Source organism: Hyperolius riggenbachi, chromosome 2, assembly GCF_040937935.1.
Source record: "Hyperolius riggenbachi isolate aHypRig1 chromosome 2, aHypRig1.pri, whole genome shotgun sequence".
In the NCBI taxonomy this organism is placed as follows: Eukaryota; Metazoa; Chordata; class Amphibia; order Anura; family Hyperoliidae; genus Hyperolius; species Hyperolius riggenbachi.
The window spans coordinates 85,099,913-85,113,578 of record NC_090647.1 but is presented as its reverse complement, the minus strand read 5'-3'; the positions used below and the strand labels follow the sequence as shown (position 1 = coordinate 85,113,578).

General features: G+C 43.4%; 1 protein-coding gene across 2 annotated transcripts in view; it reads left to right on the top strand.

Annotated features, from left to right (window-relative positions):
• Positions 1-11,149, top strand: part of FLT3 (fms related receptor tyrosine kinase 3) — a 175,854-nt gene extending 164,705 nt beyond the window's left edge. For both annotated transcript variants that reach the window (XM_068267000.1, XM_068267001.1), the window contains 4 exons: positions 4,209-4,320; positions 4,410-4,509; positions 7,692-7,797; positions 9,773-11,149. In XM_068267000.1, coding sequence (XP_068123101.1) covers positions 4,209-4,320; positions 4,410-4,509; positions 7,692-7,797; positions 9,773-9,877 — 423 coding nt within the window. In that variant the 3' untranslated portion in view covers positions 9,878-11,149. The remainder of the gene's footprint in view (positions 1-4,208; positions 4,321-4,409; positions 4,510-7,691; positions 7,798-9,772) is intronic.
• Positions 11,150-13,666: the final 2,517 nt, after the last annotated feature.

Here is a 13,666-nt window from a genome sequence, read left to right as displayed (position 1 = left end):
CTCTTGTTATCAGTAATTGTTACTTTGCTAGTCTTGCATCATATATCGGTTCATCGCCAATATATACGCATACTAGCGCGTTTGTTATTTTCCTTGTATTCGTGTTACGTTAATACATCAGTGTCGCTGATATATACGTACTCAAACTGTTTATTTCCTGTGTTCAGTCAGTTCGTTTCCAGCACGTTTTGGTAGGTTGCGCGTATCGTGATCACCCGTGCTTAGCTAGTCAGTCCTGTTGCCTTGCGTGGATTGTGCTTGCTTCAGCGTAGAAGTGGCGAATCCTTCGTAGTCCTGCTCCAGTTCTTAGGTAGTGTTCCTTGCTTATGTCATATATCGGTTTATCGCCGATATATACATATGTCAGTTAGTCGTTTGTAGTTCATTGATAGCTGTAACCGTAATACGCTAGGAAATCATACCTGTTGTATATTTGTGTATTACGTCTGTCTTCTTTGACTCTATTTCCCGACTATTCTGTCCTGTCCTTGTGAGGCACGGCACCGCTGCATTCGCATTGGCTGCCTCATTCCAGTCTGTCTTGTCTTGGATGTTTGCTGTCACTTAAGCAGTGACCTGTTAAGCAAGCGTTCATTCTGTTACCTGTCCTGATCTTCTGAGTTATGGTTTATGCGCTCAGCGCTACCTTGCGCTGAGCCACTATAGTGGAAGGATTGTTTGTGGCTGTTCGGATCTACGCCTGCTCTGTGCGCCACATCTCCTGTTGGAGTCAGTCCTCTCCTCCACTAAACTGGGGATATCCTGGTTCTTGTGCTAGCGTGTGTACCTCCTTCATTTCAGAATCTGCATTGTGTGCTGACCGTGGAGGATATACCACCAAGCGTAACACATGGGTAATGCTGAGGCTAGGTTGACAGGAGGCGTTGCAGTCCCTGTAACAGCAGGAACACAACTCAATGGAATGGGAAAACAGCACCCAACGTTATCCACACATTCCATTGCATACAGTGAAGCATACAGTCAATAAAATGTATGCTTCACTGCAGTGGCGTAACTACGATTCATGCGCCCCCCCAGCAAACCTTTGATGGGGCCCCCCAATGTTCACACCCCTTCCCTTGCCTTCCCTTGGTACCCTTCAAGGCCTTGGTGCCCATCTCACAAGGGTCATAATACAAGTGTCTTCATGATCTTCACACCCATTAAAAGTGTAGCCACAAAAACACCTGATTTGAGGGATGGACCCTTGTGTTAGAGGAATGGAAGGTTAGTAGTTGGGGTCCCCCAAAAAAATCTCTGGGTCCCCCTACGATCACAGGGCTACTCCCCTCTAGTTACACCCTTGCTGCACTGTTACTGCTAAGGTGGTAACATGCTTTGTGGTAACATGGCATGCCGTTGTATCACAACATACCTGCCGCACTGTGAATGTCACATGCTTGGGGCAAAGTCGTGAAACAAAGTGGCCATTACGCTGCACCGCAATGCACTACTATAAACCTAGCCTTAGTGTATGCCTAGCTTAGAAAGAAATAAAAACCAACATTAAAAAGAAAAATACAAGTGCAGGTTATCCCTGGGTTACGCAGATTAGATTTACATATGACCCCCCACCTAATGGAAACTAGCATTAAAAACTATATGTGGAGTGCGTATTGCAGTGCCACCACCTGGCCAATAATTTACTAATCCCAATATCAAGTGTCCAATTCAAGATGTGCCAGGATAACTGCCACAAAGGTACCTGCAGACACACTTGGCACAGATTAAAGTGATGAACTTTTCAAGTCATTCTTATTGTACAGTGGGTTGCAAAAGTATTTGCGCCCCCTTGAAGTTTTCCACATTTTGTCATATTACTGCCACAAACCTAAATCAATTTTATTGGAATTCCACGTGAAAGACCAACACAAAGTGGTGTACACGTGAGAAGTGGAACGAAAATCATACATGATTCCAAAATTTTTTTACAAATAAATGAATAACTGCAAAGTGGTGTGTGCATAATTATTCGGCCCCCTTTGATCTGAGTGCAGTCAGTTGCCTATAGACATTGCCTGATGAGTGCTAATGACTAAATCAAGTGCATCTGTGTGTAAGCTAATGTCAGTACAAATACAGCTGCTCTGTGAGGGCCTCAGAGGTTGTCTAAGAGAATATTGGGAGCAACAACACCATGAAGTCCAAAGAACACACCAGACAGGTCAGGGATCAAGTTATTGAGAAATTTAAAGCAGGTTTAGGCTACAAAAATATTTCCAAAGCCTTGAACATCTCATGGAGCACTGTTAAAGCGATCATTCAGAAATGGAAGGAGTATGGCACAACTGTAACCCTACCAAGACAAGGCCGTCCACCTAAACTCACAGGCCGAACAAGGAGAGTGCTGATCAGAAATGCAGTCAAGAGGCCCATGGTGACTCTGGACGAGCTGCAGAGATCTACAGCTCAGATGGGAGACTCTGTCCATAGGACAACTATTAGTCATGCACTGTACAAAGTTGGCCTTTATGGAAGAGTGGCAAGAAGAAAGGCATTGTTAACAGAAAGCATAAGAAGTCCCGTTTGCAGTTTGCCATAAGCCATGTGGGGGACACAGCAACCATGTGGAAGAAGGTGATCTGGTCAGATGAGACCAAAATGGAACTTTTTGGCCGAAATGCAAAACGCTATGTGTGGCAGAAAACTAACACTGCACATCACTCTGAACACACCATCCCCACTGTCAAATATGATGGTGGCAGCATCAAGCTCGGGGGGTGCATCTCTTCAGCAGGGACAGGGAAGCTGGTCAGAGTTGATGGGAAGATGGATGGAGCCAAATACAGGGCAAACTTGGAAAAAAACCTCTTGGAGATTGCAAAAGACTTGAGACTGGGGCGGAGGTTCACCTTCCAGCGAGACAACGACCCTAAACATAAAGCCAGGGCAACAATGGAATGGTTTAAAACAAAACATATCCATGTGTTAGAATGGCCCAGTCAAAGTCCAGATCTAAATCCAATCGAGAATCTTTGGCAAGATCCGAAAACTGCTGTTCACAAACGCTGTCCATCTAATCTGACTGAGCTGGAGCTGTTTTGCAAAGTAGAATGGGCAAGGATTTCAGTCTCTAGATGTGCAAAGCTGGTAGAGACATACCCTAAAAGACTGGCAGCTGTAATTGCAGCAAAAGGTGGTTCTACAAAGTATTGACTCAGGGGGCCGAATAATTATGCACACCTCACTTTGCAGTTATTTATTTGTAAAAAAATGTTTGGAATCATGTATGATTGTTGTTCCACTTCTCATGTGTACACCACTTTGTATTGGTCTTTCATGTGGAATTCCAATAAAATTGATGCATGTTTGTGGCAGTAATGTGACAAAATGTGGAAAACTTCAAGGGGGCCGAATACTTTTGCAACCCTCTGTATTTTACACAATCGATCAATTAATAATCTCTAGTGTACCTGAAGCAGTGTCACATTTCTTTATGCAAAAAAAGATTAAAAAATTTCCATATCTAAATAAGTAATTAACACATACCCTCTGTACCTTTGGTTAAACTAAGAATTCCTAAATTGAATCTCTTGCATTTATACTGTACAAAGATTTTAGTGGAGTGGTATGTAATGTAACACCACCATCTACAGGATTCACTGAGTACTGCCTTTGCATTTTTCCTTTATTAGTTGCACATGAGTTACAAATTACCCAGCAAGCTCATGGTTAACCAGAACTAGGAGTGTGTAAGGGACTACAAAGGACCAAAAGCCCTCTAACTAACATGCTATGGAAAACAAAAGTTTGCCTTCTTAAAACAGAAGGTATTTGCAATAATTCAGGTTGGAGTGAGCATATGATGTCTCCCACAATGCATCACTGATGAATATTCGAATCGTCCTTTGTTGTCCCTGTAAACTGAACACACCTCCTGCACCTCCTGGAATGTAATGACGTGTAAGCTTGTTAATTGTACAGAGCCACAAAAATCCAACATGCATACAGACTGTTTCAAACTGGTTAATCCTAATCAGTGCATGGCATGGATTAACGTGGCACTAATTCAGCCCAGATGCGGATCAACTAGATATCCATCAGCAGAAGAGAAGAAAGAATGCAACAGCCACGCTTACCATTGCTGCATAGACTATATACCCAATAATGGATTTTAACCTTTTTTTCATGATTTATTTTAACTACCAGTAAAATGCTGCAAGCAACACTTTCATAGCGTGTATGTTTTCTTTTTGTTTTCTTGCTAGGCTCGGCTTCCAGTTAAGTGGATGGCTCCAGAGAGCATATTTGATGGAATCTATACCATTAAAAGTGATATATGGTCCTATGGCATCCTGCTTTGGGAGATATTCTCGCTTGGTATGACAAAAACTTGCAGAAAACTATACATGACCCCTTTGATCATTGGTCCACATCAGTAAACTGTGTAATATTTACATCTTTGTTAGGAGTAAACCCGTATCCAGGCATGCCCGTGAATGCCAACTTTTACAAGCTGTTACAAAGTGGATTTAAAATGGACCAGCCATTCTATGCCACAGATGAAATGTGAGTGTACCATGCTTAAAGAAGAACATCTAATGTTCCAAACAAATAACATTAAACATTTGCACTAAATCATGTATATATGTATCACAGTGCAGCAGAGGCGTATCTAGAGGAGTGCAGGCATGGCTTGTGCCATGGGCGCCAAAGCACCAAGGGCGCCATGACTGCTCCTATGCTGTGCTGCCATACTTACCCCAGTGCTGCACCCCCTTCCCTGCCCCCGTGCTGTGTCCCGATGCCTGCCCCTGTGCTTCGCCTCCTTGTCTGCCCCATGTCTCCCGGTCACTCAGACCTCAGGTCAGATTAATTCTGTCATCTGAGGAACATGGCTACTTATGTATGTAAGGCGCACTTGGCTTATTCTTAAAAAAAGAGTACAAAGAGGGAATAAGAAGAGATATTTACAGTAAAGTAACTTAAGCATTATCCCGAGCCAAAAAACACAAGCAACCACAACACATGTACACGAGAAAGGATGTTGTTTTTAGGGGAAGGGGGTTCTGACTGGCGGGGGGGTGCAATTTCCTACCAGCTCTGACCGGCAGGGGTGGGGGTGGGTGGGGGCGCAATTTCCGTGTTTGCCATGGGCTCTATATGACCCAGATACACCCCTGCAGTGCAGGCAGTGGAGTTGCATACATAATTAAATGGCTCTCGTAAATTTGGGCTACCAGTAATCCTGATAGTAAAATATCTGTATTTAATATCCATATTTTACTGTTAAAATGTAAAAACAATAGTAAAATATTGGTGTTAAATGCTGTACTGATATTTTACTATAGCTAAAGCTAAGCCTATTCTCATACTGAACACTCCCACTGCCTAATCTTAACCAACCTCTCCCCCCCTTCCGCCTAACCTTAACCCCCCACCCTGAACTTTAACCCCCCCCCCCACATCTAACCTGCACCACCCACCCCCCACGCCTAACCTTATACCCCCACACCTAGTCTTAACCACCCCCTTATGTCTAACCTAAAAGGATACCCGAGGTGACATGTGACATGATGAGATAGACATGTGTATGTACAGTGCCAAGCACACAAATAACTATGCTGTGTTCCTTTTTTTCTTTCTCTGCCTGAAAAAGTTAAACACCAGGTATGCAAGTGACAGTTTCTGTTCGGGTCAGGACTGGGTCGGACTGGGTCAGACTATAGCATAGCCCTCACTGATAAGTAATTACAGCCATAAAACACTTTCCTGTCAGTAAATGGCTTCTGAGAGCAGGAAAGAGATAAAGGGTCAATAGTTCATAGATTTGAACTCTGACATACTTCAATGAAGGTGTCATTGAGCAGAGACAATTAAACAGTAAAAACTTAAAAACTCAATTGAAATATAAAATAAAACTGTGGGATAGCTAAAAAAGTAATTTTTAGGAAACTGAGGATAGATACAATTGTTTATCTCATCAGTTTATTTTCACCTCGGATGTCCTTTAACCACCCTTCACCCCCACGGCTAGCCTTAACCATTCCCCACCACCAATCGCTGCAAAGTTTTTTTGGGTGTTGCCACAGGTGTCCATTGAAATAACGGCATTGAGGGGTAATTTGGGCGCCCGCAACACGGGCGTTGGAGCCATAGTGGATGAAACCCTTACATGATGGGATTATATCTATTGCTGCTTAAGGTGGCCATATATCACTTGATCTACCACTAGATCGATTTTTAGCTAGATCCCTCTCTAATCGAATCTGATCAGAGAGGGATCTATGGCCTGTCCACACAGTGCACAAAAATTTCCATTATATTTTAGCATGAAATATATTGGAAATCTTCTTGCTGCTGCCTTCCAAGCATATCCCCCACCAAATCTCACACTCTATCGGGGCCAGTCCACACCAAAAAGCGCTAGTGTAATCGCAAACACTCGGCGCTTTTTGAAGTGATTTTTCTAGGCGATTCTAGGCATGTGCCTAGCGATTTTCTAATCATGCCTAGCGATTTTTGGAGTGTTTTGGTGTAGCGGTTTTTATATTTTGTTACAGTAGAGCTGTAACTGAACGGCTTTTGTAACAAAAACGCTTGGAAAATCACTCTGATTTAGCGCTTTTCAGAGTGATTTTCCACTTTCCTATACTTAACATTGAGGCTGAATCCCCTCAGAATAGCGCAGAAATGCTGCAGTACTCGCATTTACATTTGGGAGAAATTTACATCGCTCTGGTGTGATCCATCCCATTCAAATACATTAGCCAAGCTCTTTTCAAAGCGCGCGTTAGCGTGCGCACGTAAATCTGTACATATGCAAACCTTCACGCGCGATACATTGTGCGCTAAACCCAAGCACAGTCTTGTTATGCTTTAGCACGATTTTGTGAATCAAGCCCTTGATGTGTACCAGCCCTTGCTGAGAAGAAAATGAAAGGGGGGGGGGGGGGGGGGGTGTCAAGGACTAACATCCTGCAAAGCCCTGTGTTTAGAACAAGACATAGTCCAGGATTATTGATGACTTTGTGGAACAAAAGATTGTCACACATGATTTTCCCTGTTCTTTATATGACAATCGACCAATCATAGCACTTTTATTGGATTACGTTATCTTTTATTTTTTTTACTATAGTTTTGCTGATATTGTGAATACTTAAAGAGGAGTGAAAATCTTAAAATTTAAAACACATACAAATAAGAAGTACATTTCCCCCAGAGTAAAATGAACCATAAATTCCTTTTCTCCTATGTTGCTGTCACTTACAGTAAGTAGTAGAAATGACATTACCGACAGATTTTGGACTAGCCCATCTTCTCATGGGGGGTTCTCAGTGTTTTCTTTATTTTTAAAAGCACTTAGTGAATGGCAGTTGCTCCATCCAACTCCCAAAATAGTGTGCAGCGAGCAGGGAGGCTGGCGACCATCTTTGTATTCATCATTTTCAGGGAATGTCTTTATAAACAATAAAGGCCTTGCTGATAATCCCCCTTGAAAATATGGACTACCCCTAAACCTGTCAGTAATGTCAGATTTCTACTACCCACTGTAAGTGACAGCAACATAGGAGAGAAGTAATTTATGGCTCATTTTACTCTGGGAGAAATGCACTTCTTATTTGTATGTGTTTTAAATTTTAAGATTTTTGCGACAGTTCCTCTTTAATACTCATCCTGCACTTGTAGTAAGAACATGACTACTCTTGGTTTCTTGATACTTTCGTTTTAAGGCCTGTTTTTGTCCACAGATACTTCCTGATGCAATCCTGCTGGGCGTTTGAACCTAAGAAAAGACCATCGTTTACAGAGCTGGTTTCCTTTTTAGGATATCAGATTTCAAATACGGAGTCTGTGGTATGTATGTCATGGAAAATACAGTTTGTGGTGTTGCCGGTGGCGAGAACAGATAGCTAGACACTGGCCCTGTTTCTTTTCTGGTTGCCGTTTTTAAGTGAAACTCTATTCATAGTGAGAATGGTTTAAAACTGTGCAGCAGCAGTCAACCTTTCAAGGTGTGAAAATACTACTTGCTGCATGCTATGCAAGTAAACTCAGTGGCTGTACTGCTGCTTTCAGGCACTGGAGGCAATGGTGTAGCTGGAGGTCATGAGGCCCCATAGCAAAACTCTCTGGGGCCCTCAGATGTAGGCACTCTTTAGCAATGCCACCTGCCCCTACCCTATGGATATGAGTTAACTGGGCAATTTACATCCTCTTGCAGTCAACACTGCAGATAGTTCATGGGCACTGAGACACAATCTGTGGGTGTAGGAGCACAAGAAAGATAATGATGAATACATAAAGTACCACCTGAGCCCCCTATGCTCCAGGGCCCTATACCAGCTTCTATGGCTGCTATGGCTATTGCTATGCCCCTGGCTGGAGAGCTATGGGGTATGTGTATGTGAACACAGTGTGAGGGGACCAGGAATGAGTAAGGAAGGATTTACGTGAAATGGGTCCCGAGGCAAGATAGCAGCTTGGCTCCCCCTGCTGGTCACCTGGCTTCTTTGGTAAGATAAGACTGAGAATTGGAGGTGATTAGAACATTTGCCAGCTAACCACCTGGACAGAATCGGGAAATTTGGATGCCTGCTAGCGGCAGAAACTTGGACGCAACCTTAGGTTCCATTATAAATAGTGGCTACACTATAAAAATTGCTATTTGTTGGGTACCGGAGCCAACCGCACTGCAAAATGCACAATACAATACATTTGTAGACATATTTTATCGTATTGAGCATTGCGGGCGGACTCTTTTTGGCTAAGGTTAGGTGTGTGTGTGTGTGCGTGTGTGGAGGGGGTTAATGTTAGGCATGGGGGGAGGTTAAAGTTAGCTGCAAAGGGGGGGGGGGGGGGGGTTAAGCTTAGGCGTGGAGGGGGGGATTAAGGTTTGACGTGGGGGGGGGGTTAAGGTTAGGCTTCCAGGGTGGGTGGTTAAGTGGCTGGATAGTGTAATGGCTGGGTAGTGTAGTGGCTGGATAGTGTAATGGTTAAGGGCTCTGCCTCTGACACAGGAGACCAGGGTTCAAATCTCAGCTCTGCCTGTTCAGTAAGCCAGCACCTATTCAGTAGGAGACCTTAGGCAAGTCTCCCTATCAATGCTACTGCCTATAGAGCGCGTCCTAGTGGCTGCAGCTCTGGTGCTTTGAGTCCGGATGCTGAGGAGCTCAGTGGAGCTCAGCTGTTACAGCTATAACTGCAATTCCTGCCAGAAGTGGATTATACCACTAAAAACTAGGTAGGCAGGAGTTATGGTTGTGAAATGAAAGTAAAAAAACCCCACCCCTAATAAATGGATTAGCCTCCCAGTCCGTCATCCGTCACTGTTTACATTACATGTTGTATTGATGAAACCATTTATTTTAAAAAAAAACTTTTTGCATAAACCACTTTTTATTTTTTTCCTTATTCGCGAAAGAACCCCTTTAAGGCCTCTTTTCCACGGACTGTTGAGCTGTGTGCTCAGCAAGCAGTTATCAGGCAGCAGTGAGCAGTTACCAGGCAGCAACAAGCAGTTATGAGGCAGCAGTAAGCAGTTGTGAGAGTTTGAGAGGCATTTCACTGCCTATCAACAGTCCGTGGAAAGGAGGCCTAAATGAAGCAGAGTAAATTGTTGGTTGCTGTGCGATTATTCCAAATCAGGTGGTAAGAAGGGGAAAACACATTCTAACAAGTTTGCCTCAGGCAGCAAAAAGTCTAATCGGCCCTGATCTCTTGTTCTTTGGTTCATAAAGTCAGCGTCCAGCATAGACCTCTATCACCATTTGATTTGCCCTCACTACCGTTTTATTTGGGCTAACATTTAATCTTTTTTTATTTTGTATAGCTTTATAAAAACATGAAGAACAACACAGACACATCTTACACCACGATGACGTCAAGAAAAGAAGAGAAGACAGATCATCAGTCTCTGCTCGTACCGCTTATATAAATCTACAAGGAGAAGCTTGGTTTGATTTATTTTGAAGGATTTCTCATGAATGGAACATTATCCATTATTATAGAGAACATAAGATAATTTAGGATGAGACAGGAAGTGGCACAGGGGTGTTACATCTGCAGCATGTGATGGGGGAGATTAGAAGGAAGTAGAATGTACCACAGTGATAACATATACCATACGCAGACCGCCTTGCTATTTACTATAACTTAAAGAGGAACTTCAGCCTAAACAAACATACTGTCATTAAGTTACATTAGTTATGTTAATAAAAAATAGATAGGTAATATAATCTATTACCCACCCTGTTTTAAAAGAACAGGCAAATGTTTGTGATTTCATGTGGGCAGCCATCTTTGTCATGGGGGCAGCCATCTTTTTGGTTGAAAGGGGGTGACAGGGAGCATGAGACACAGTTCCAACTGCCCTGTGTCCTGATTACCCCTCCCAGCTGCATGCTTCAAATCTCAAATTCAAAATTTAAAATAACAAATTTGCACGAAAACAGCAGAAGGAGAACAACAACATCAGAAATCCCATCATGCTTTGCACAGCATCAGGGGAAAAATGCCCGGGCAGTTTTCTTCTTCACAGCTAAAAATGAGGCTTGGGTAAGAAAAACAAAGTTCTGATGCTGTGAAACTGTTTAAGAAACACCAAGCCTTTTCAGTGCTGCTGAGTAGATTTTTAGTCTGGAGGTTCACTTTAACTGAAAATAACTGGATGGATACAAATTCCACTGTGAGGAACAAAAGATGAGTTGATAAATATAAAAAGGGCATTACAAAAATGAAACGCTACCACACAAAGAAACAAACACACATACAATGACATACACACACACACACACACACACACACACACACACACACACACACACACACACAATGATGTGCTCGCACATAATTTATCAGTATAACAGCAAATTCTAACAATGGCTCATACTCCTATAATCCCAACAAATAAGAAAAGTTTACTTACCTCTGATGTGATCACAAAATAACTCAATAGTTTCAGGACCCTTTAGATAACTTTTCCAAGGGAATTAGCAAACTAATCTCATTATGCAATCAATGAAAATAATATTTCTCATTTGTTAGAGGGGTGTGTGACCCCTAGTCCCTGGTGGAAGTGTCTTTTTGCACTACCCGTGTGTTTTTTGTGTGTGGCTGCAGGAGCACAGAGGTGTAATAGCAGTATATAGACTTCCTGCGCTATAACATTTTTTTGTGTTGCTTTTTCATTTAAAGGTGTATATATTACGGCCAGAACCCGAAGTTTGGCCACTTCTCGTTCTGGCCGGCCACTTCGGGTTCTGGACGGCCAATGTGCGAAGTGGCCGCGGCGTGCGGCCAATGTGAGAAATAGAATGATTCCTGTAACATTAATGTATCTTCTGGCTGTCTCGCTGCGGCCAAATTTATCACAACTTGGTTAATTTAATGAAATGAAGCCGGCGGCAATGCGACAGATGAAGCCGCCGGCTTTTGCTCTGCCTCTCTCTCCTCCCCCCGCCTCTCTCTCTCTTGTATGGGCAGCCGGCGGGTACACGCATGTCCCCCCAGAGTCGTTCGTCGCGGAAGGGAATCCTGCCGTTCTTGCAGAGCGGGTGCTGGCAGAAGCAATGCCTGCAGCCTCCACGCTCTGCTTTCCCTGGCGCGACGAACGACTCTCGGGGACACGCGTGTCCCCGCCGGCTGCCAGTAGGAGAGAGAGAGAGGCAGGGGGGAGGAGAGAGAAGCAGAGCAAAAGCCTTCATCTGCTACATTGCCACCGGCTTCATTTCATTAAATTAACTGCGATAAATTTGGCCGCAGCGAGACGGCCAGAAGATACATTAATGTTACAGGAATCATTCCATTTCTCACATTGGCCGCAGCGCAGCGGACACTTTGCACATTGGCCGTCCAGAACCCGAAGTGTCCGGCCAGAACGAGAAGTGGCCAAACTTCGGGTTCTGGCCGTAACATATACATGCCCGAAGAGTCAAGTATCTAAGGATGATTGTAGCCATTGGACATTGAGCGCTAGTACGGTGGAATCAGGGACGGATCTAGACCAAGTTGCGCCTGGGGCAAGGTCAGGTTTTGGCGCCTAAACTGCCATTCCCCATCCAGTTTTGGCGTCTAAAGGTCAGGTTTTGGTGCCTAAAGATCAGGTTATGGCGCCTAAACTGCCATTCCCCATCCAAATTTTGCCGCCTTTTTGAGGATTCAACAAACTGCGCCTGGGGCAAGAGACCCGTCGCCCCCCCTCCCCCCCCCCCCCCACCCCCTAGATCCATCCCTGGGTGAAATACATTGTTTTGTGACCTGAGGAGGTTTTATACTGTAGCGCCCCACCAAAGTACATAATCAGCACTGTGTGCAATATGGTAAAAGTTTTTAGCGTGCTTTTTTAACTCTGTGTTTTATATTACTTTTTCTGAATAGCATGAACCCTGCTATGAATTAATGCTATTAGAATCAGAGATACAGACAACTATTCAAAACAACCAAGCACCTGGATGTGTATTGCAAGGCAAATTCCATGTAAGCAAAGCTTGTTCAGAAGGTTATTATTCAATGGAATAATTACACTATAGGTAATGGGAGCAAATTGAGGCTTTGTGAATGCATTATTGCCAGATTTGCTGCGTATTCCTGGCTACATGAGGACATTCTGCCCCTATTGCCACAGTACAAGCTTTATATGGTTTAGCCAAGAGCGGCCATCAACATGATTAAAGCTCAGCAAACAATAATTACTACTAAATCATTATTTTAATAATAGCTATGGAAAATAAAAAAGTATTTTCATTTAAGTGTACCAGAGATGATAAAAGTAAAAAAAAGGTATACATACCTGGGGCTTCCTCCAGCACCATGTGCACGGATCGATCCCATACCGCCGTCCTTACTCTTCTCCAGGTAACGTGTCCTGTAACTTCAGCCAAGAGAAGTCTGACGCAAGAGAAGTGCGCTCTCTACGTATCTCTCAGGCAGCCCCCGGAGTGATATGTAGAGAGCGCACTTCTCTTGTGCAGACTGGCCGCAACTGGCTGAAGTTACAGGACCCGGTCTCGGAGCTGAAGAAGACTGAGGACGGCGGTGTGGGGGCGATCCGTGCGCATGGGGCTGGAGGAAGCCCCAGGTATGGATATCTTTTTTTTTTCTTTTATCATCTCTGGTTACCTTTAAGATGTTTACTCGTTTTATTAAAGTCTATAGAAAAAAAAATTGTTTCTTACTTATCTACTCTTTGTTTTGTATTATTCTGTTACTTAAAACAGATTTGTTTTATTGTTGTTTTTTTATTGTGTGCACTTAGTGTATACTGTGAGGCCTTCATGTAGCACTCCTGGATGTCCGCTCACCCCCTGTGCCCATGGAACAGGCAATCCTCAGTCAGGCCTTTGCTGAATACATGCTGCAAGTAGAGCTGCCCCATGTAGCAGAACTCATAGACAAACATTGATCAGCATAGCTCCCAACTGGTCTAAAGTTTGCGTCTCAACCAACACACCACTTTTCCAAAATAGCAATAATAATCAATGCTAAGCATGGCTCAGAGTGGTCTGGCTAAATAGTTATATGGTACAAAGAGGAAAGCAGAACCCATCTGCAAGCCAAAGCACTCAATGAGTCAAGTATTTATAAAAGTAAAAACGCAAATTGGAAGCAATAAATGCTTTTTTACTTTTATAAATACATGACTCATTGAGTGCTTTGGCTTGCAGATGGGTTCTGCATAGCTCCCAACTGTCCCTCTTTGGGAACCAAATCCCTCTGTATCTCTTTC